The sequence below is a fragment of the Trachypithecus francoisi genome, unplaced genomic scaffold (assembly GCF_009764315.1).
Source record: "Trachypithecus francoisi isolate TF-2019V2 unplaced genomic scaffold, Tfra_2.0 Lachesis_group5, whole genome shotgun sequence".
NCBI classification, from domain to species: Eukaryota; Metazoa; Chordata; class Mammalia; order Primates; family Cercopithecidae; genus Trachypithecus; species Trachypithecus francoisi.
In genome coordinates, this window is record NW_022681470.1 from 70,094,808 (window position 1) to 70,118,645 (window position 23,838).

The window sequence follows — 23,838 nt, forward strand, 5'->3', positions numbered from 1 at the left end:
TTGTTAGATTTATTCCTCACTATTTCGTATTTTTGTAGCTATTGTCAATAGTATTTTTAAAAATTTTGGTCTTGAGCTTTTCTTTGCTAGTATATAGAAATTTGGTTCATTTTTGTGTTGCCCTTATATCATGTTGACCTTTCAAACTGACTTACTAGTTCTAAGACTTTTTAGTAGAATTCTTGTTTTTTTCCTGCATAGACAATCTGTGTTGTCTGCCAAAAGGCATAGTTTTATTTATTCTTTCCAATGTGTATCTCTTTTATTTCTTTTCCTTGCTTTATTACACTGGCTAGGACTTCTAGTCCACAGTCTTGAATAGGAGTGGTGAGAGTAGACTTCCTTGCCTTGTTCCTGATATTAGGAGGAAAGCATTCAGTCATTTATCCTCTAGTATAATTTTCTTTTTTTTTTTTTGAGACAGAGTCTCCCTCTATCGACCGGGCTGTAGTGCAGTGGCCGAATCTCAGCTCACTGCAAGCTCCACCTCCCAGGTTTACGCCATTCTCCTGCCTCAGCCTCCCCAGTAGCTGGGACTATAGGCGCCCGCCACCTCGCCCGGCTAGTTTTTTGTATTTTTTAGTAGAGACGGGGTTTCACCATGTTAGCCAGGATGGTCTCGATCTCCTGACGTCGTGATCCGCCCGTCTCGGCCTCCCAAAGTGCTGGGATTACAGGCTTGAGCCACCGCGCCCGGCCCTCCTCTAGTATACTTTTCATGGTAGAGTTTTCGTATATGGGAGGCTGCATGTTTTATTTATTTTTATATATATTTTTTGAGACAGAGTCTCACTGTGTCATCCAGGCTGGAATGCAGTGGCGCTATCTCATCTCACTGCAGCCTCCACCTTCTGGGTTCAAGTGATTCTCCTGCCTCAGCCTCCCGAGTAGCTGGGATTACAGGCATGTGCCACCACACCCGGCTATTTTTTTTTGTATTTTTAGTAGAGACGGGGTTTTGCCATGTTGGCCAGGCTGGTCTCGAACTCCTGGTCTCAGGTGATCCGCCCACCTCAGCCTCCCGAAGTGCTGGGATTACAGGCGTGAGCCACTGCGCCCAGCCTGCATGTTTTAATTTTTAGTTTTGTTAGCTTTTAAATTTTAAAGTAGTATATAGTCATACACATTTCAAGCAATAATTTAAGTCACTTTAAAGGAAAAAAAAAGAACCTACTGAATTTTAAATCCTTAATCTGTTAGGATTATTAACAAATGTCTGGTATTAAAGCAGTGGGAATTGTTAGATTTCAGTTGTTAAATCAGTAGTTTCTTGAAGATTTCTTGAATAAATACTTAGTTTTGGCTTAATCTGGAGATATTTTCAACAAACAAAATAATCATAAGGATACGGAGGGCAATTAGTTTGTTGTAAAATATATTTATGCTTAAAATTTTTGAAAAACGGCTCTCAAGGTGTCTTGTGTTTTCTGGAGTTTAGTTTTATTCTACTCTTCCTTTGTTTTTGAATTGTAATATTGTTTAGTAGAAAACTATCTAATATACCAAAAATTTCAGTAAATGGAACTTAAAAAATGTAAATCATTCCTGATTTCATCTTGTTTGTTGACAACTTGATCTCAGATATTAAGATTTTATGTTAAACTGCAAACTTTATTTAACATTAAGGATTTTGATTTTCCTTGAACCTTGACTGGAAAATAGTTTAGAATATTGCTATAACTGGTAAAATTTGAGGTGAGAAAAATAACTTTAGCAAACATTATTGAGTATCTAGAGATAATTTGCAGTTTTAGCTTCTTTATTCTCCCTGAGATTTTGGGATTTTAATAATATAGAAAGCCACAACTCCTTACTGTCTTTGTCAGTTTGGATTTTTATAACAAGATACTGTAGACTAGATGGCTTCAACGATAGACATTTATTTCCCACAGTTCTGAAGGCTGAAGGCTGGGATTTCTTCCTGATTTGCATACAGCTGCCTTCTTGCTGTATGGTCTCATGGCTGAGAGAGATCATTGTCTTTTTCTTGTAAGGGCAGTAATCCCGTCATGAAGGGCCCACCCTCATGACCTGATTACCTCTGAAAGGCCTCACATCCAAATCCATCACCTTGGGGATTAGAGTTTCAACATGAAATTCAATATGAATTTTAGGGGGAACACAAACATTCAGTCTGTAGTACTTTTGACATAATGCTTTCATGAAAACTTGTTAGAAAGGTGAATGTCTAAAATTTGTCCCATGGACTTATCTATCTTATATGGGAGTTCTGTCACTCCAGAGAACTAAAAATTATAAAATGTCTAATTATGGTTTGTGCAGGTGTTGCCTCTTGGGTCCAGACTGCCTGGCTGGTGGGTAATAACCAGCCCAAATTTTCTTGCCAACCAGTGCCACCTGTGGCTCTGCAGGGACAAGCGGGAGAGTGGAACTGAGATGCAGGTAGTCGTGAAAGGGAAGTTGAGTTTGGTAAGGTAACAATTGCCTATGTGAGTTGGGTGCTTTGACCTACTTTTCCTGCAAGACTTGTTTTTTTTTTTTAATGTATGAAGTACAGTTTAGATATGTCGGTATATTTACATGAAAGTATGGATTTTATGAAAGTTAATGTCTGAAAATCAGGACTGCTTGCATTATATTGACCAATGTGCCACTTGGTATACCTAATCACCACAAGGAGAAATGTTCAGAATAGTGTAGCCTTCCATTTCTGCATATCGTACTATTCCTGTCCCACATTCAGAGATTGATATCTTTGGAAAATGAAAAGAGTGGACATGTTTTCCATGTTTGATTATTTGTAGCTTGACACTTAGTGTAATTACTAAGTATTACTTTTGTCACTTTTTTTTCTTAGCTCTGCTACCCTAAACTAGCAGCTGAACAGTGATAGTGAAGTAGCCCTCAGAAGACTTGATTACAATACTTTGCTCATGAAAGTAGCTTCTTAAATTTTGTATTTAACTTCTTATCAATACTGGTTTCTAAAGGGGCTTGTTTTATCTTTTTTTTCCTAGGAAATATTATAAGATTGAATAATTTTTGTAGTTTTGTTTTCTAGTATAGGTTGAGCATCCCTATTCTGAAAGTTTGAAATCCAAACTACTCCAAAAGCTGAAACTTTTTGAGTGTCAAAATGATGCTACAAGTGTAAAATTTCACACTTGACGTCATGTGATAGGTTGTAGTCATGCACACAATTATTAAAAATACTGTATAAAATTACTTTTGGACTATGTATATAAAGGTATATATGAAACAAATAAATTTTGTGTTTAGCCTTGGGTCATATCCCCAATATATTTCATGTATGTGCAGATATTCCAAAATCCAAAAAAAATCCCTAATCTGAAACAATTCTTGTCTCATGCATTTTGGAAAAAGGATATTCCACCTGTGGCTATTCTTTGTTAATCTTAACAAAGAATGCAGCTTTTTGTATATGTCTGAGTTAACAGTGTGATTTCTAATCATCATTATGGTGATGGTGGTAATCAGATAAGAGAGTGCTTTTGAATCTTTTTTTTTTTTTTTTGGACGGAGTCTTGTTCTGTCGCCAGGCTGGAGTACAGCGGTGTGATCTTGGCTTACTGCAACCTCCGCCTCTCGGGTTCAAGCCATTCTCCTGCCTCAGCCTCCCCAGCAGCTGGGACTACAGGCACGCCCCATCACACTCAGCTAATTTTTGTATTTTTAGTAGAGACAGGGTTTCACCGTGTTGGCCAGGATGGTCTCGATCTCTTGACCTTGTGATCCTCCAGCGTTGGCCTCCCAAGGTGCTGGGATTACAGGCGTGAGCCACCACACCTGGCCAAGACAGTGCTTTTGACCTGACTTTTAAGGAAACCTGGAGATATTTATTAAGAAATAGATAGAGTAAGTTAGCATACTGGAAACGATTTCAGAGACCCAGTGACAATGTGACCTGTTGATTGTTATGGAACTGACTTAGGCCAAGCCTCAAAGTCTGATCTTTGTTTTCAGAATAGGCAAGGGGGCTGACTTTGGGTCTTTTATTTTACTTTGATTTAGTACTGAGCTGGCAGAAAAAGCAGTTCATGGGCAGTGCCAACATCATTATTAAGACCCCATTCATTTTAGTTCCAAGCCCCTTGTTTTTTTTTCTGCTTTTCCAAAGTGGTTCTTCAATTTCTGTATTTTAGTTGACTTATAAGACACAGGGTTTACCTAACTGTAATGCCTGTAGGCATTTTGTCAGAGATATTTTGTCAGGAATATTACCTGAATACTTGGAATTTTAATCTTGAGGAGAGCCAAGTGACTTACGTTCTAGAGAGAACACTTTGGAGTCATGGAGTTGTGAGATCTGGTCCTGCCTCTGTTATTTGATTGAGTCTCTTTTCTAGGTCTTTGGTTATTTCATCTTACCAAGCATGGTTGTTGTGATTTTTGAATAAAGTAGAGTATTTAATTTCTTAGCACAGTAAGAGATAGTTACTTTTGCTTTGAGACATGTTTTTCTAAATTCATAATTTGCTGTTCATGAACATAGGCAGATGGACTACAAAAATTGTGGTAGTATTTCTCTAGTGCTTCAAATTTTAGTGGGTGTTGCACTAAATAAATAATGAGGATGATAATAATAATAAATAACATAAAAATAAAAAGTTTAGTGACTAGATGTCTTTGGGAAATACTATGTATCTTCCTTTTGGGGATTTACTAGGCATATTAGTGTATTAAAGGTTTGAAGAATTATTCTGTAAACAACATTCCCTTCTTAAACAGAGGTAAACTGAATTGATTATTAAGCCCTTCCTGTGAGATCACTGATTTTAAAGAATACTGGTATTCCATGTAACATGGTTTGTGAAGCACTGCTGTTGTTGGGTAATACTTTTTAAAAATTTTTTGTGTTTTTAGTAGAGGGTAAGGTAATACTTTTTAAGATGACTTGGTGATAAATTTCTAAAAAGCAAGAAGCTTTTCAAGATACATAGTACTAACTGAGTCAGTGGCAGTTAATGCTTGCAGTGGAAATTTGTGAACTTTATTTTTATTTTTATTTATTTTTTTTGAGACGGAGTTTTACTCTGTCACCCAGGCTGGAGTGCAATGGCGTGATCTTGGCTGTCTGCAACCTCCGCCTCTCTGAATCGAACAGTTCTAGTGCCTCAGCCTCCTGAGTAGTTGGGACTACAGGTGCATGCCACTGCACCCGGCTCATTTTTGTATTTTTGATAGAGGTGGGGTTTCACCTTGTTGGCCCAGCTAGTCTTGAACTTGTGACCTCAGGTCATCCACCTGCCTTGGCCTCCCAGAATGTTGGGATTATAGGCGTGAGCCACTGGGCCTGGCCAAATTTGTGAACTTTTTTTTTTTTTTTTGAGACAGAGTTTCGCCCTTGTTGCCCAGGCTGGAGTGCGATGGCGCGATCTCAGCTCACTGCAACCTCCACCTTCCAGGTTCAAGCGATTCTCCTGCCTCAGTCTCCCTAGTAGCTGGGATTATAGATGGATGCCACAACGCCTAGCTGATTTTTATATTTTTAGTAGAGATGAGTTTCACCATGTTGGTCAGGCTGGTCTCAAACTCCTGACCTCAGGTGATCCTCCCACCTTGGCCTCCCAAAGTGCTGAGATTACAGGCACGAGCCACCACCCCCGGCCTTTGTGAACTTTTCTTTTTTTGAGATGGAGTCTCGCTCTTTTGCCCAGGCTGGAGTGCAGTGGTGTGATCTCAGCTCACTGCAAGCTCCGCCTCTGGGGTTCATGCCGTTCTCCTGCCTCAGCCTCGCGAGTAGCTGGGACTACAGGCACCCGCCACCACGCCTGGCTAATTTTTTGTATTTTTAGTAGAGACGGGGTTTCACCATGTTAGCCAGGATGGTCTCGATCTCCTGACCTTCTGATCTGCCCGCCTTGGCCTCCCAAAGTGCTGGGATTACAGGCGTGAGCCACCATGCCCGGTCTTTTTTTTTTGGAGACAGAGTCTTGCTCTGTTTCCCAGGCTGGAGTGCAGTGGTGCGATCTCGGCTCCCTGCAACCTCTGCCTCCTGGGTTCAAGCGATTCTCCTGCCTCAGCCTCCCGAGTAGCTGGGATTACAGACGCCTGCCACCGTGCCTGGCTAAGTTTTGTATTTTTAGTAGAGATGGGATTTCACTAATTTGGCCAGGCTGGTCTTGAACTCCTGACCTCGTGATCCACCCACCTCACCCTCCCAAAGTGCTGGGATTACAGGCTTGAGCCACCACGCCCAGCCCTTTGTGAACTTTTAATGAAAACAATCACTGTTTTAAATTCCAACTTTTGTGGAATATATTGGTTGAACTTTATGACAAACTCTCTTGAAATTTTTCCAGAGAAAAATCACTGAGTGCTAGCTCAGTTTTATTCATTGTCAGTATGGTTATATTCTTCCCTCTGATTTCTGATTGATATTCTTATTTTTCATTAACTTTTCAGTCACGGAAGATAATTACACAGAAAGAGTTGTTACTCATGGATGTTTGCACTCAATTCACATTATCCTAACCATTTTGTGGTTTTGGTTTCCATTTTGGGGGACACATTTGTAAAGTATTAAAAATGAGATGACACATTTGGGAATACTGAATTCCTAATAGTGGGGTACTAAGTGGTTGAAGTTGATAATGTATTTGGGAAGTGATTGTATTTTTATAATGCAGTCGCGTAAGAATCAGACCTAGTATATTCTCCATTGTACTGCAGTACCTGGCAGCAGAGTAGGCACTAATATGTGTTGAATGAATAGGTGAAATAAACAAAAACCTAATGGTGATGGAATTTTATGGAAATAAGTAAACTTCATTATTGCTGAAAATACCAGAGATAAATAGAGGGAGGCAGTGTAATGTAGTGGAAAGAGCACTAGACCAGGAGTCAGACAGTCGAAGATCTCATTCTAACTTTGAAGGTGAATAGCCATGTGACTTTAGACAGGACTCTGAACCACCTTGTTTTCTTATCTGTAAAAGGGGAAGTCATAATAACTACTCCTGCCTAACTCATAGGTTGTTGAGAAAATGAAGTGATTCATTAATATAAAATTCTTTGCAAATGTAAATGTACAAAGTCAAGTTTTCCCTATGCCTAGCACAGTGCCTTGAACAGTATTAGCACAAATATAGACTGTTAATAATAAAAAGGAGGCTGGAATACAAGAGTTTAAAGCTGATTCTTGGTGTGCTCACAGAATACTAGGGGGCAGAAGGATGAAGAATAACCTGCAAAAGAGAAGCAAAAGCACTAGAGAGGAAAGAGGAGAATCAGGGAAGTATAACCCTGTACTTTTAAGACACAATTTTCACTAAACTTTAGGCTTGTCAGGTAATACCTGAGTAGCTTTTGCTTTGATATTCCAAACCCTGTCTAACTTTCCTCCTTCTTTGTGAAGTATTTGGTGAGCACAGAGTAGTTTCTTTTGTAAGCCTAAAATTAAAGACCTTCACTTAGGTAGTTATACTTCAACTTTGATTTTCTGTATGTTGCTTAATAATCATGAGTTACTTTTGTTACCGAAACACAGGGGTTCCATCTAGGTCCTGCTGCTTGTCACACAGAAAGCAATCTCTGAGACAATGAGTATTGCTAAGGAAGCCGGCTTTAATCAGGTGCTGCAGCCAAGGAGATGTTCAGATCCATTTCCCTGACTGACTAAAATTAGGAGTTTATATAGCAGGGAGGAAATGTGATTATGTATGGGAAAACAGGAACTACGAAGGGTTAAGGAAGCCATCGTGATGGATGAGAGGTCTGGCATCTCATTGTTTGGATGCAGTGATCTGGTGAATTTCAGTTCATTTGATTCTGTAAAAGGAAAATAAATCTTGGGGCCCCCAAATCACTAAGCTAAAGGTAAAAGTCAAGTTGGGAACTGCTTAGGGCCAACCTGCCTCCCATTCTCTTCAAATTCACCCCTCGGCTCACTGAGATAACTATTAATACATACCAGATTGCCTCATTTGGAGAGACTAATCAGAAACTCAAAAGAATACAGCCGGCCGGGTGTGGTGGCTCACGCCTGTAATCCCAGCACTTTGGGAGGCCGAGGTGGGCGGATCACAAGGTCAGGAGATCGAGACCACGGTGAAACCTCGTCTCTACAGTAAAAAATACAAAAAAAAAAATTAGCCGGGTGCGGTGGCGGGCACCTGTCCCAGGTACTCAGGAGGCTGAGGCAGGAGAATAGCGTGAACCCAGGAGGCAGAGCTTGCAGTGAGCCGAGATCGCTCCACTGCACTCCAGCCTGAGGGACAGAGCAAGACTCTGTCTCAAAAAAAAAAAAAAGAATACAGCCATTTGTCTTTTATCTACCTGCGACCTGAAAGCTCCCTCCCTACGTCGAGTTGTCCCACCTTCACCTCGAGTTGTCCCACCTTTCTGGACTGAACCAGTGTATATCTTACACATATTTATTCATGTCTTATGTCTCCCTAAAATGTATAAAATCAAGCTATGCCCCTACCACCTTGTCACATGTTGTCAGGATCTCCTGAGGCTGTGTTACGGGCACAGATCCTCAACCTTGGCAAAATAAACTTTCTAAATTAACTCAGACCTGTCTCAGATTTTCGGGGTTCACAATATTAATACTTTTTGAGAAGCCTGAAGGCCCTTTCCTGAAGGTAACTCTGATAAAACAAATGTTAAGTTTCAAGCTTTATTACCAGAAGGGTCAGTTTCCATGTTTATCCAAAAAAACCTGTCCATGGGACTGTTGGGTCAGTTTCACTTTTATTATCAAGAAGATTATTAAAAGTCTTACATCACTAAACCGTGACTGGTTGACTGCTTTTGGGATGCCACTTTGCTCTGCACAGTGAGGATTCAGTGTCATGGGAAGGATCTAGGATGAAGTGTTTCTCAATCGGTTGCTTAGCACACTACTGTTATCTGAGGTATGGAAATACATTTGGGAAATACAGCCTCCTCCGCTCTGCACTTCCCTCCCACCCCACCGCTGTGTACCACTAGATTGTGAACTCCAGGAAGAAAGGGACTTGCTCACCGATGTAATCCAGCACATAGATGTATGTAAACCACTAAGAGGACAGCTGAGAAATAGTAATCAAATTTGTTATTTCTGATAAGATGGTTTTAATATTATGGCTGTTGTTAGGGGATGGCTAATGTGTTTTTGTTTGTGCAATACACATGTATTTGATTTCCAGGACGGGCTCATCTGAAGAACACCCAAAATGTGATACTTCTAATATGTATGCCAAACTAAGAAATAAGTTCTTCCGTCTCAAAAATATCATTTGCTTCTATTAAGGAAGATTATTTAAAATAGTTAAGATACCTTAATATATTTATAAATTCAGGAAATGTATTAAATTGAGAAAAACATAAATTGTGAAATTTTAAGTACATTTGAATAGATCTTGCTGTGAATGATCATATGTTGTTTTTGGTGGGTGGATTATTAGTGGATTGGTTATCCATGACTTCTCAATACATTTCATAAAAATGTAAGAAACGGCAGGGCACAGTGGCTCACGCCTATAATCCCAGCCAGCACTTTGGGAGGCTGAAGCAGGTGGATCATGAAGACAAGAGATCGAGACCATCCCGGCCAACATGGTGAAACTCCATCTCTACTAAAAATACAAAAATTAGCTGGGCAGGGTGGCACATACCTGTAGTCCTCGTTACTTGGGAGGCTGAGGCAGGAGAATTGCTTTAACACGGGAGGCGGAGGTTGCAGTGAGCTGAGATCGCACCACTGCACTCCAGCTTGGGCGACAGAGCGAGACTGTCTCAAAAAAAAAAAAAAAAAAAAAAGAAAGAAATGCTTATAAGAAGCAAAATTAGTCATACTATGTGAAATACTATATTTTTGGAAAGCTGTGTGTGAGGGGACAGGCTGGTATTTGAAAGTAATAGTTAAAATCAAATATTTGAATAATGTATAGTTGTTACCTGTTGTAGTCTCTAATACTAAATCTGTGTTGTCTAATTTGATAGCCATTAACCACATGTAGCTATTTTGATTTAAATTTAAATTAAGGCCTGCAGTGGCTCACACGTATAATCCTAGCACTGTGGGAGGCTGAGGTGCGAGGATTGCTTGAGCCCAGGAATTTGAGACCAGCCTGGGCAACATAGGGAGACCCCCATCTCTACCAAAAAAAAAAAAAAAATGTGTGTATATATGTGTGTGTGTGTGTGTGTGTGTGTGTGTGTGTGTGTATGCCGACTGTGGTGTTGTGTGCCTGTAGTTCCAGCTACACAAGAGGCTGAGGGGGGAGGATTAGTTGAGTCCAGGAGTTTGAGGCTGCAGTGAGTTGTGATCCTGCCATGGCACTGTAGCCTGGGTGAGAGAGTGAGACCCTGTCTCTTTAAAAAAAGTTTTTTCTGAATTAATTTAAATGAAATAAAATTAATGTAGTTTCTCAAAGTAGCCATATTTCATGGGCTCAGTAGCCACATACATGTGGCTAGTGGTGGCGGTGTTGAACACTGCAAATAGAGAACATTTTTTTCCATTATCACAGAAAGTTCTATTGCATAGCACTTTTGTATAAATTAATGAAAATTGCTACAAGATTTCACCAACTTTATATATTCTTAAAGTTGGAGAATAGAGTGCAAGATACTTGTTCTCCGGAATTCTTAGGTGGGACCGTTTACAATGGTTAACCTGTCTGGTAGGGGACAGAGGGAACTTTTAAATTATAGAGTTCTTGCTATGTTCTTATTTGTTGTTCACAACAGCCAGGCCAGGCAGTTAGTATTATCTCCATTTCATAGATGAGATCAAACCTGTAAGTGGAGGAACTGTAATTTGAACCAAGGTTTGTCTGAGTGTAAATCCTCCATTTTTTGTTCTTGTTTTGGACTTAGGGGTGGTGCTGAATGGATTCTAATCCCTAGTTCATGGTGTATTGTCATTGGCTATCAAAGACCCTTTTCTTCCTCACACTCATAGGCAACCATTTTAATGCATGTTTGATTTATCTTTTTTTAAAATTTTTTTTAAAGTGAAAGCAAGTTTATTAAGAAAATAAGGGAATAAAGAATGGCTACTCCATAGGCAGAACAGCCCGATTTATCTTTTTGTTTATTTTTGCAAGATACACCATTGTAGCTTCAAAACTGTTAATTTGACACTTACATGGATGGTACTGTATTATATAATCTGAGATTTTCCTAATTTAGGATGCTGTTTGATGATTTAAACACCTAGCCTTTTCAAAAGTTTTGTGAAAAAAATCTTTTTACCTGGTGTTAGACTTTTTGGCCTTTGTAATCAGAGAAGTCTGAAAGAATCTCCTGTTTTCCTCTTGCTTAGGGAGTATTGATAGAAGGATTATTTGTCCCTGAATATTTGTAAATAATTTATATTACTTTTGTTTTCTTCATCATTAGGCAGCCAGTAATTACTTCTCATACTTCTCACATAGTGCGTGTGAGCATTGTAGCTGCTTTTTTTTAATTGAAATTTTTATTGTGCTAATTGTAGATTCATATACAGTTGTAAGAAATAATGTAGAGAGATTCCTTGTACACTTTGCCCAAGTGCAGCTGCTTTTTATGCTTCTAATTTGTATGTAGGCTTGCTGGGAATGGGAGATGTAAACAAGCTTGTTAGAATTATGTTAATTAAGAGTAAAGGCCGGACACTTTTTCTTAAGAATATACTGAATATATGAACTTTAGCATGTGGACTTACTTTTAGCTGCTTTTTTGCTTAATTTTTAGTATTGTTAAAATAACATTTTTAGCCAAATTAAATTTAAAGAGTTTAATTGAGCAAAGAATGATTCACAAATTGGTCAGTCTCCTCAGTCAGTTTAGGTCCAGAGAGACGCCAGCACAGCCACGTGGTGGAAAATTTATGGACAGAAAAAGGAAAGTGATGTACAGAAACCGAAACTGAAACAGCTGCATTGGTCCCAACTAAGCATTTGCTTTATTTGAACACTGTTCGAACAGTTGGCCCCCTTTGGCCAAAACTTGGTGATTGGCACCAGAGTAGGTTACTGTCTTTTTACACATCTATTTATATATCTGTTTCTCCGTTCATTATGTACAGAGAAACTTTTAGGCCAAACTTAAAATATGTAGCCTAAGGGAGGTAACTTTAGGTTAAGCTTGATTTCACAGTATGTATTTCAGATAGTGAAGTTATTATATAGCTGAGTTTTGGATAAATGATATAGTTTTTTTTTTTTTAAAAAGTAAAATGAATTTTTCATACAAATACTATTGCAGGTTAATTATACAAATGTGAAATCTTAAATTTTGATAATGATTAGAGATTTCTATGTATGTTTTGTTTTAGGTTGTTTCTCGAAGAAATCCAGAGGATGTCCAGGAGGTAACATTTATATGCAGATTTTATTTTATGTATTTGATAAAAATTTAATTAAATGCTTTTTTGAGGAAATCGCTTGAATCATTTATACATCAATCTCTTTTTTTCTGAGACGGAGTTTCGCTCTTGTTGCTCAGGCTGGAGTACAGTGGCACGATCTCGGCTCACTGCAACCTCCACTTCCCAGGTTCAAGCAATTCTCCTGCCTCAGCCTCCTGAGTAGCTGGGATTACAGGCATCTGCCACCACGCCCAGCTATTTTTGTATTTTTTTTTGAGACGGAGTCTGGCTCTGTCTCCCAGGCTGGAGTGCAGTGGCCGGATCTCAGCTCACTGCAAGCTCCGCCTCCCGGGTTTACGCCATTCTCCTGCCTCAGCCTCCGGAGTAGCTGGGACTACAGGCGCCCGCCTCCTCGCCCGGCTAGTTTTTTTTGTATTTTTAGTAGAGACGGGGTTTCACCGTGTTAGCCAGGATGGTCTCGATCTCCTGACCTCGTGATCCGCCCGTCTCGGCCTCCCAAAGTGCTGGGATTACAGGCTTGAGCCACCGCGCCCGGCCTATTTTTGTATTTTTAGTAGAGACGGGGTTTCACCATGTTGGCCAGGTTGTTCTCGAACTCCTGACCTCAGGTGATCCACCCGCTTGGCCTCCCAAAGTGCTGGGATTACAAATGTGAGCCACTGTGCCCAGCCTGTACATCAGTCTTTATATGTTTGCGTGAAGATTGTCTTCAGTTCACAAAACAGTAGCTGAAGTGTCCTATTTGAGACCTACTAAAAGTGTTAAGTTTTAGTAGGTGTTAAGTTATATAAATAAGAATTTAATGAATTATGGTGCTGTTTACTAAGTGATAATTGTTATGGTAACTGGTGTTTACAAGATGTGGGTATCACTCACGGGTCCCTATTTACCCATTTCAAGATCATAATGCCTGTGTAATAAAAAGTATTTGGTAACTAATACTTATTTTAAAGATTCTAACAGTAAATTATGGGTCTCCAACTACTTTCACTTTTATGTTGAATTGACATACTGACATCTTGGAAAACTGCTTTAGGCATAGATGTTTCTTTTTTTAAAACTTTTTAAGTTAGTAAGTTCTTTTGCAGATTCTTCTGTGCATTTTTTCCTTCTTTCTATAGTGATACCAACATGTTATGCTTTGCTTAAAATTGTGGAATTCTCTGTATTTACTTTGCGCTTGTTGTACATCTTTAGGAATCCTTACTGAGGAGCTTGCTGCATTGAATGTTTCTTGATTTACTTTCATTTTAGTCCCTGCTCATTTTCACTAAGACTAGAAGGAAATATATAGGAATTTTTCCCCCTTCCCTAATGTGTTTAAAACAGATACTTTAAGTTTACAGTGCTGATTCTGCAACAGTGTTTTTTTTCCCCACAATTAAATATGAATGTCTTTGGGTGGTAGGTTCTTTCTGTTTAGCCACAGGTCTCACTACTCTACAGAAAATACCTGGCTTGATTCATACATTTAAGGTGACTCTTTGGTACTGGTTGGTATGAGTGTATGGCCCCAGGTTTAGATAATATTTAATGTTTTTTTTTTTTTTTTTGAGACGGAGTCTCACTGTGTCGCCCAGGCTGGAGTGCAGTGGCACGATCACTGCAAGCTTCATTCACCTCCTGGGTTCACACCATTCTCCTGCATCAGCCTCCCAAGTAGCTGGGACTACAGGCGCTCGCCATCACGCCCGGCTAATTTTTTGTATTTTTAGTAGAGACAGGGTTTACACTATGTTAGCCAGGATGGTCTTCATCTCCTGACCTTGTGATCCACCCACCTTGGCCTCCCAAAGTGCTGGGGTTACAGGCGTGAGCCACCACACCCGGCTGATAATATTTAAATTTTATACGTTATCATTTCTGGCTATGTCTGATTTCATAGTTGTTTTTGTCCTATGATTTAAAACAGACATATTTTTATACAAAAATTCAGCTGGGCACTGTGGCAGGTGCCTGTAATCCTAGCTACGTGGGAGGCAGAGGCAGGAGAATTGCTTGAACCTGGGAGGCAAAGGTTGCAGTGAGCTGAGATTGCATCTCTGTACTCCAGCCTGAGCAACAGAGTGAGACTGTCTCAAAAAAAAAAATAAGTAAATAAAAAGAAAAGATTTAATATGATTTTCCTGAATTTTCCTGATGGGTTTTAAGACAATTCCTTCATCAGGAAACAGGAAGAATATTGTAATATTGTTATTTTGAAAGAAATATATATATATATATATGTATCAGTGAAAGTAATTTGCACTGTTGATTAAAGTACTTTTCTGTCTTGTATCAATTGATGAGTGTGAACTATTCTTTAGATTTCTAGTTTACAACTCTTAAAATTGAAAATGGGTGTATTTCCTTTGAATGCACTGTCTGATTGCTGTGCTGTAGTTTGTAGCTTGATGTTCCCATTTTCCAGGGAGAATCCTGAACCAACCTATCCATGAACATACTCTCTGCCATTTTCTTAGTCCTTTTTTCGGGAAAACTCTTTTATAATAACAACTGTTGGTGAACCTTTCATCAGAAAACTCTTGTAAGTGTCTTTTAGTTAGACAATTGCATGGTTCTTTGTTAGAAGTGGTATAAATTTTTAAAAGTCTTCTATTTAGTTGGCTTCTGAAAATATAGGATAATCTTGAAATTATAACAGCACTTTTTTTCGTTTCCCATTTAGTGTATTTAAACATTGGAATTCTCATTTGGGAGAGGAATTCACCCCGTGGAGTTTGTTTTTCACTTCCTTTCACTTTCCCTTTCCATTAACTTATTCATGTATTACTGCTTTAGACTATAGTAAGGCTTCACAAGGGCTAGTGAGGACTAGATGTACTGATAGTTCAACCAAATGTAGGGCTAGTAATACGCTAGCCTTATAAAATGGGAGAAATTTTGTTGTTTTTCTTTTATCTATACCTTGGCACATGCCACCACATATCAGTGTTATCTTCCTAAGAATGCTAAACAATCTGTGACCTCTCATTCAGTAGACTGTGTAGAACATGAATAGACAGCAGAAAAGAAGAGATGGTTTTGCTCCCCCTCACCCTTTTTTAAACAAATTAACCTATACCTGTTTCTTTCTACAGGTAGGGTATTTCACTGGTGAAATTTGGGGAAGGAAAAGAACTGAAATAGGACTTCCTATGTATTGTGTTGGAAATCTCTAACTTTTAAATCCTTTTTTAACAAAATAGTTTTATTATTTATTTATTATTTTTATTTATTTATTTCTTGAGATGGAGTCTCGCTCTGTCACCCAGGCTGGAGTGCAGTGGCATGATCTCGGCTCACTGCAACCTCTGCCTCCCAGGCTCAAGTGATTCTCCTGCCTCAGCCTCCTGAATAGCTGGGACTACAGGCACCCACCACCATGCCTGGCTGATTTTTGTATTTTTAGTAGAGACGGGGTTTTACCATGTTGGCCAGGCTGGTCTCAAACTGCTGACCTCAGGTGATCTCGGCCTCCCAAAATGCTGTGATTACAAGTGTGAGAAAAAATCATTTTAGAAAATAAGTACACACTCATATATCAATGAAATATATCAAGGGAAAGGAAAGGCTCTTGAAAAGAGGGAAAAGAAAATTCGTAAGCAAATGGTATGGTAGTGCTGTTGATTGTAGGAAGAGATAATCCAGCAAACTTTAAATATTAATACTATGCGAGAGTGAAAAGGACAAAGTTAATTCAATTGGTGGTTCTGTAAAATACAGGAATCTAAAAGGTTTTTGGTGTTATTAAGTGTAATTATCTGAAAAGGAAATATTTATGTAAAAAATATTTAAGGGAATGTTTTTAATGAAAATTAAGCTTTTATTTGTATTTTTTATATGGTTATCACTGAATTAATATTTCATTGAGACATTTTCTTCAGAGTGATTTTAATAAATAAGGAATTTGTGGAGACTTGGTTCAGTAAAGAAATAGGTGTTATAGACCTATTTTTCCCGATGGGAAAGTACTGAACATTAATTAGGGAAAATAATTTCTATATGTGTCTTTGAGGACTTCGTATGGTCCAGATATGAACGTCAGTACTTGCTGTTGTAGTGGAAGTATACCTTTGTTCACTTTTGTATTTTGAAGATTTCTGGAAACTTCAAAACTCAGAAGAAGTAAGAAGAAAAGGAGGCAGTGGATGTGACATTTTGCGATGCTGTTAGGTATTTTGGTTTTGCAGCCATAGGGTTGAGAAGAAGGAATATGAGAGTGAATAAATTAGGGCATGGTGAAGAAACACAGATTCTCATTTGGGGGTTCTAATTCTTGCTCTGACAGACTATCTACTGGTTCATATGCCATGGTATTTTAATGATTATCATGATTAAATTGTTGAATTTTGCCCCTTACGTTTCTCTTGCAGTATTTAAAAAAGACCTTAACTAGAATAAAATATTTATCTGCAAATCTAATTGTTTCCATGAGCTACAGTCTTTTGAATAACTTTCATGTCCAGGTCATAATGACCTTAACCTTATGTAATGTCCGGTTTATAATGACATTTACTTTATATAAGGTACTGCTTACATAAGCCCATCAACCATTTCTCCTTTAATTCCTTGGCAATGTAGTACGATTGTATTTTGATATATTTTAAAAATACAAAAATAACAATATTTTGTTCCCATCATTTCATTGTTAGAATCCTCACATCTCATTGCACATGCTGAGAACCCTTTCCTGAGTGATTACTGCCTGTCTGCTACTGATCTTTTAATCTGCGGGTTAATAGGTCCTGCTCAGTTCTTGCTCTTCAACCCTAAACCTGTCTATCTCATTGAATAGCTCCAAGCAGCTCCCTCACGAACTCCTAAGTTAAATGTGTTGAAAATTGAACCTTTTTCTTGCCTCGGAACTGCTGCTTCTTCCTTCACTTCAGGGCATGGCACCACCATTCTGTAGCAAAACTTGCTACACAGCTATTTATTCTTCAGTGTTCTTCAGTTTATTTATCATTTTAGGCAAATACTGAGTATGTACTTTTGTTTAAAAATTGCCTAAATTAATTGCCTTCATTTAGTAATATATACTTGACATCTCACTCTCCTTTTAGAAACTTCACCCCCAGTTCCCTCCCCTTTTTAAAAAATTTTTATCAGTCTACTGACCACTTCCCTTCAGAACTCTCTAAGGTAGTACTTTTTGTGAAGGCTTCTCAGACGTACAAGTCTGATTTAGGTACTACATCTGCAGCACTCTTGAGCTGCCCCTCTCAGCATTTTTCAAGCCATCTTATGATGTTGTTGTTTTATGATGTGTTGGCTTATTCTTCCTAACTAGGCTGTGAACTGTTTGAAGGCAGGGCCTGTATTTCCCTTGTCTTCATACTTTGTGACAAAATGATGCTTAGTGGAAAGTAGGGCCATAGAAATATTTGTTTTGGTGACTCTTTTTGTTGTTGAGTAAATGAGTACAAGGGAAGCATCAGGAGGAAGCAGTTTTTAAAAAATGAATTCATATTATAGTCTGCCTAGCCTCCTAGGATTATAACTGTATTAAAAACAATAAACATTAAGGTAGAATTTTTGGCAGCATGAAAAAGTTTGCTGAAGAATTTTATACATGCAGAGGGTAGGTTTTTTGGCAAGAATCTCTTAAATCACACCTGATTACCTGCTTGACCTGTTATTTGCTCATTGGCATTATACTCTATTGTACATGAAAAACTTGTTAGAAAAGTTTGTTAGAACTGAGATGGTTAAGCTTTTCAGAAGTAAAGACCCCAGTATCTGAAGTAATGGGATTTAAAACTCAATTTTACCCTATTTTCTAGAGATCGAGGGGCTGAATCTGTGATATCAAGGCCATGTTTCAAATCCTTTTTCTTTACAAGGTTTTTTGATTTTTTTAAATATAATCTGAGTAAGGTTAAATAATAATTCAGACTAATGAAGGAAAACACACTTTTACATGTTGTCTAATTTAGGTGATAGTTTTGTTTTGTTTTTTAAAATATACTAATTTTAATGATGTTCTGGTCAGGATTCAGCTTGCCTGCAGACATCTTATTACTAGTGTAAATTAAGATTTATGACATGAAAGTCCATGTTAATTGCTTACTGCATAGCTATTTCTTCGGTGTTACTCAGTTTATCCTTTTAGGCAAATACTGAGTATGTACTTTTGTTTAAAAATTGCCTAAATTAATTGTTTTATCTTTATAAATGTATTATTTTGAGAAAGAATACATGTTTTGACATCTAACTCATTTGTAGGCCAATTGTAATTGGTTTTTGAGCAGATGAAGTGACATTTTATATAGAATACATCTTCTCCATATTGGGTTGAATATTTTTCCAGTGTGAATAAAACCATACTTGTTTAAAATGAAAATTTGAAACCAAAACAGAATAGTTTGAGGAAGAATTGCCACTTTACATGTAATATATTTTTACTTTTTTTTTTTTTGTGCCCCTGGTCAGCAGGAATCTGCCTTATATTTTTAAAGCAAATACTATTAGTTAATTTCAGTCAGTTAATCATATTGGTTAGGACATGTGTTTGCCTTTGCATGACAATTTTGAATACTTTAATGAAAAGATTATTTGTTGTTCAGATATCTGAGCCTAAATGGTTATGAGATACATGTTTAATTTTTTTCTCTCTTTAGATAATTGTATGGAAGAGATATAGTGATTTTAAGAAACTACACAAAGAACTATGGCAAATTCACAAAAACTTATTCCGACATTCAGAATTGTTTCCTCCATTTGCTAAAGGAATAGTGTTTGGTAAGTGATTATTTTGAAATTGTAATTTAAAAAAGTGATAATTCATTTTGTATATATACTGAACTCTAACGTAACTACACTATGAAGTCAGAAGCCCCTTTGCTTATTGAGATAATTCATATTGTTCAGCAAGCACTTGAAATTGTCTTTTCTTCTTCTTGTTATAGTTTTGTGTACCCAGAATATATTTACTCTTCCCATCTGTGAAACAAAACAACTTCAGTTCCAACCAACCAAATAAAAAACCCTGTAGGAACATAAGAAAAGGTGATATTCAATTATTCTTATTAGTTTTAAAATTCTTTCTTTTTTTAAAATTGTCTCGTTTTATACGTTTCCCTGACACCTTGCTTATAGTATGAATGGTATGGTTTTCTAGTCTTTGCTTCTTGCAACTTCTTTTTGATGCCTTAGTATTCTTTTTTTTTTTTTTTTTGGCCTCATCAATTTTCAAATACCTAGGTAACAGTTTTTTATATTAAATTTTGTGTGTCAAAATAATTGGTGTAGTTTCTGTCCCCTGTCTGGATTTTGACTGGGAATATAGAATATTCATGTGTTTTTTTTTCTATAACTCTAACGTGAATGTTCTTATAGGGACATAATTTTTTTATTTTGAAATGGAGTCTTGTTCTGTCACCTAGGCTGGAGTGCAGTGATGCAATCTTGGCTCACTGCAACCTCAACCTCCTGGGTTCAAGTGATTCTCCTGCCTCAGCCTCCCGAGTAGTTGGGATTACAGGCACCTGCCACCACGCCCGGCTCATTTTTGTATTTTTAGTAGAGATGAGGTTTCACCATGTTGGCCAGGCATGGTGAAACTGACCTCCTCACCTTAACTGGTCCGCCTGCCTTGGCCTCCCAAAGTGCTGGGATTACAGACATGAGCCAGAACATTTTATCCTATTACTTTTTGCAACCAATTTCTGCATATGGAATTGCAGAGTCAATGTATATGCACATTTATTTTTCAAACTAGACAGTTTTTTTTCAGATTATGAAAGTAGTATATGCAAATAACTCAGATGGTGCAAAAAAATACTTAAAACTTAAATAGAAAGAAATTCAACAATAATACCATCTCCTAGATAGTATAATATTTTGGCATATTATTGTAGACTGTGAGTGTGTGTGTGTGGCGTATTTTTGTGCTTATGAATATGTGTATGCCTATTTACCCATCTATGTATAGAAACCTCAAAAATGGAGTCTTGCTATGTATGATTTTGTAACCTGGTTTTATAAAACAGTATATATATTTTTTCTTTATTTTTTATATGACAGTATATTATGATTGTCTTTTCATGTCAATAAAAAGATCTATATTACTAATTTTAATACGTACATAGTATTCCAGTTTTTGAACTGATTTATTAACCAATCGTCTACTGGTATATTACTTTTGGCCTTTTGCTGTTATAAATAACATCACAGTTAATATTCTTATTCATACATTACTGTGCTGGTGTACAGTAGGGTGAATTCCTGGGAGGAGAATTACTCATTCAAGGGGTCTGCATATATTTGAGACTTTTGATGCATATTGCCGCGTTGTTTTTTTTTTTTTTTTATTATTATACTTTAAGTTCTAGGGTACATGTGCATAACATGCAGGTTTGTTACATATGTATAATTGTGCCATGTTGGTGTGCTGCACCCATCAACTCGTCAGCACCCATCAAGTCATTATTTATATCATGTATAACTCCCAATGCAATACCTCCCCTCTCCCCACTCCCCATGATAGGCCCCAGTGTGTGATGTTCCCCTTCCCGAGTCCAAGTGATCTCATTGTTCAATTCCCACCTATGAGTGAGAACATGCGGTATTTGGTTTTCAGTTCTTGTGACAGTTTGCTAAGAATGATGGTTTCCAGCTGCATCCATGTCCCTACAAAGGACGCAAACTCATCCTTTTTTATGGCTGCATAGTATTCCATGGTGTATATGTGCCACATTTTCTTAATCCAGTCTGTCACAGATGGACATTTGGGTTGATTCCAAGTCTTTGCTATTGTGAATAGTGCCGCAATAAACATACATGTGCATGTGTCTTTGTAGTAGAATAATTTATAATCCTTTGGGTATATACCCAGTAGTGGGATGGCTGGGTCATATGGTACATCTAGTTCTAGATCCGTGAGGAATCGCCATACTGTTTTCCATAATGGTTGAACTAGTTTACAATCCCACCAACAGTGTAAAAGTGTTCCTATTTCTCCACATCCTCTCCAACACCTATTGTTTCCTGACTTTTTAATGATTGCCGTTCTAACTGGTGTGAGATGGTATCTCATTGTGGTTTTGATTTGCATTTCTCTGATGGCGAGTGATGATGAGCATTTTTTTCATGTGTCTGTTGGCTGTATGAATGTCTTCTTTTGAGAAATGTCTGTTCATATCCTTTGCCCACTTTTTGATGGGGTTGTTTGTTTTTTTCTTGTATATTTGTTTGAGTTCTTTGTAGATTCTGGATATTAGCCCTTTGTCACATGAGTAGATTGCAAAAATTTTCTCCCATTCTGTAGGTTGCCTGTTCACTCTGATGGTAGTTTCTTTTGCTGTGCAGAAGCTCTTTAGTTTAATTAGATCCCATTTGTCAATTTTGGCTTTTGCTGCCGTTGCTTTTGGTGTTTTAGACATGAAGTCCTTGCCCATGCCTATTTCCTGAATGGTACTACCTAGATTTTCTTCTAGGGTTTTTATGGTATTAGGTCTAACATTTAAGTTTCTAATCCATCTTGAATTAATCTTCATATAAGGAGTAAGGAAAGGATCCAGTTTCAGCTTTCTACTTATGGCTAGCCAATTTTCCCAGCACCATTTATTAAATAGGGAATCCTTTCCCCATTTCTTGTTTCTCTCAGGTTTGTCAAAGATCAGATGGCTGTAGATGTGTGGTATTATTTCTGAGGACTCTGTTCTGTTCCATTGGTCTATATCTCTGTTTTGGTACCAGTACCATGCTGTTTTGGTTACTGTAGCCTTGTAGTATAGTTTGAAGTTAGGTAGCGTGACGCCTCCAGCTTTGTTCTTTTGACTTAGGATTGTCTTGGCAATGCGGGCTCTTTTTTGGTTCCATATGAACTTTAAAGCAGTTTTTTCCAATTCTGTGAAGAAACTCATTGGTAGCTTGATGGGGATGGCATTGAATCTATAAATCACCTTGGGCAGTATGGCCATTTTCACGATATTGATTCTTCCTATCCATGAGCATGGTATGTTCTTCCATTTGTTTGTGTCCTCTTTCATTTCACTGAGCAGTGGTTTGTAGGTCTCCTTGAAGAGGTCCTTTACATTCCTTGTGAGTTGGATTCCTAGGTATTTTATTCTCTTTGAAGCTATTGCGAATGGGAGTTCATTCATGATTTGGCTTTCTGTTTGTCTGTTACTGGTGTATAAGAATGTTTGTGATTTTTGCACATTAATTTTGTATCCTGAGACTTTGCTGAAGTTGCTTATCAGCTTAAGGAGATTTTGGGCTGAGACAATGGGGTTTTCTAAATATACAATCATGTCATCTGCAAACAGGGACAATTTGACTTCTTCTTTTCCTAACTGAATACCCTTTATTTCTTTCTCTTGCCTGATTGCCCTAGCCAGAACTTCCAACACTATGTTGAATAGGAGTAGTGAGAGAGGGCATCCCTGTCTTGTGCCAGTTTTCAAAGGGAATTTTTCCAGTTTTTGCCCATTCACTATGATATTAGCTGTGGGTTTGTCATAAATAGCTCTTATTATTTTGAGGTACGTTCCATCAATACCGAATTTATTGAGCGTTTTTAGCATGAAGGGCTGTTGAATTTTGTCAAAAGCCTTTTCTGCATCTATTGAGATAATCATGTGGTTCTTGTCTTTGGTTCTGTTTATATGCTGGATTACGTTGATTGATTTGCGAATGTTGAACCAGCCTTGCATCCCAGGGATGAAGCCCACTTGATCATGGTGGATAAGCTTTTTGATGTGCTGCTGAATCCGGTTTGCCAGTATTTTATTGAGGATTTTTGCATCGATGTTCATCAGGGATATTGGTCTAAAATTCTCTTTTTTTGTTGTGTCTCTGCCAGGCTTTGGTATCAGGATGATGTTGGCCTCATAAAAAGAGTTAGGGAGGATTCCCTCTTTTTCTATTGATTGGAATAGTTTCAGAAGGAATGGTACCAGCTCCTCCTTGTACCTCTGGTAGAATTCAGCTGTGAATCCATCTGGTCCTGGACTTTTTTTGGTGGGTAGGCTATTAATTATTGCCTCAATTTCAGAGCCTGCTATTGGTCTATTCAGGGATTCAACTTCTTCCTGGTTTAGTATTGGGAGAGTGTAAGTATCCAGGAAATTATCCATTTCTTCTAGATTTCCTAGTTGATTTGCGTAGAGGTGTTTATAGTATTCTCTGATGGTAGTTTGTATTTCTGTGGGGTTGGTGGTGATATCCCCTTTATCATTTTTTATTGCGTCTGTTTGATTCCTCTCTCTTTTCTTCTTTATTAGTCTTGCTAGCGGTCTGTCAATTTTGTTGATCTTTTCAAAAAACCAGCTCCTGGATTCATTGATTTTTTGGAGGGTTTTTTGTGTCTCTATCTCCTTCAGTTCTGCTCTGATCTTAGTTATTTCTTGCCTTCTGCTAGCTTTTGAATGTGTTTGCTCTTGCTTCTGTAGTTCTTTTAATTGTGATGTTAGAGTGTCAATTTTAGATCTTTCCTGCTTTCTCTTGTGGGCATTTAGTGCTATAAATTTCCCTCTACACACTGCTTTAAATGTGTCCCAGAGATTCTGGTATGTTGTATCTTTGTTCTCATTGGTTTCAAAGAACATCTTTATTTCTGCTTTCAT

At 37.9% G+C, this 23,838-nt stretch overlaps 1 protein-coding gene across 15 annotated transcripts in view; it reads left to right on the plus strand.

The window, feature by feature from the left end:
* Window positions 1–23,838, plus strand: part of RPS6KC1 (ribosomal protein S6 kinase C1) — a 218,266-nt gene that overhangs the window by 7,735 nt on the left and 186,693 nt on the right. For 6 of the 15 annotated variants that reach the window (XR_004434345.1, XM_033199767.1, XM_033199770.1 and 3 more), the window contains 2 exons: window positions 12,233–12,268; window positions 18,889–19,009. The exons of 1 other annotated variant lie outside the window; for it this stretch is intronic. Coding sequence is in view for 5 of the 14 variants with exons in the window: in XM_033199767.1 (XP_033055658.1) it covers window positions 12,233–12,268; window positions 18,889–19,009 (157 nt within the window). In the remaining 9 variants the exon portion in view is untranslated. Of the gene's footprint in view, window positions 1–11,832; window positions 11,923–12,232; window positions 12,269–14,696; window positions 14,814–18,888; window positions 19,010–19,176; window positions 19,277–23,838 lie in introns of those variants that run through there. 8 more of the 15 variants (XM_033199771.1, XM_033199778.1, XM_033199779.1 and 5 more) reach the window with 5 other exon arrangements.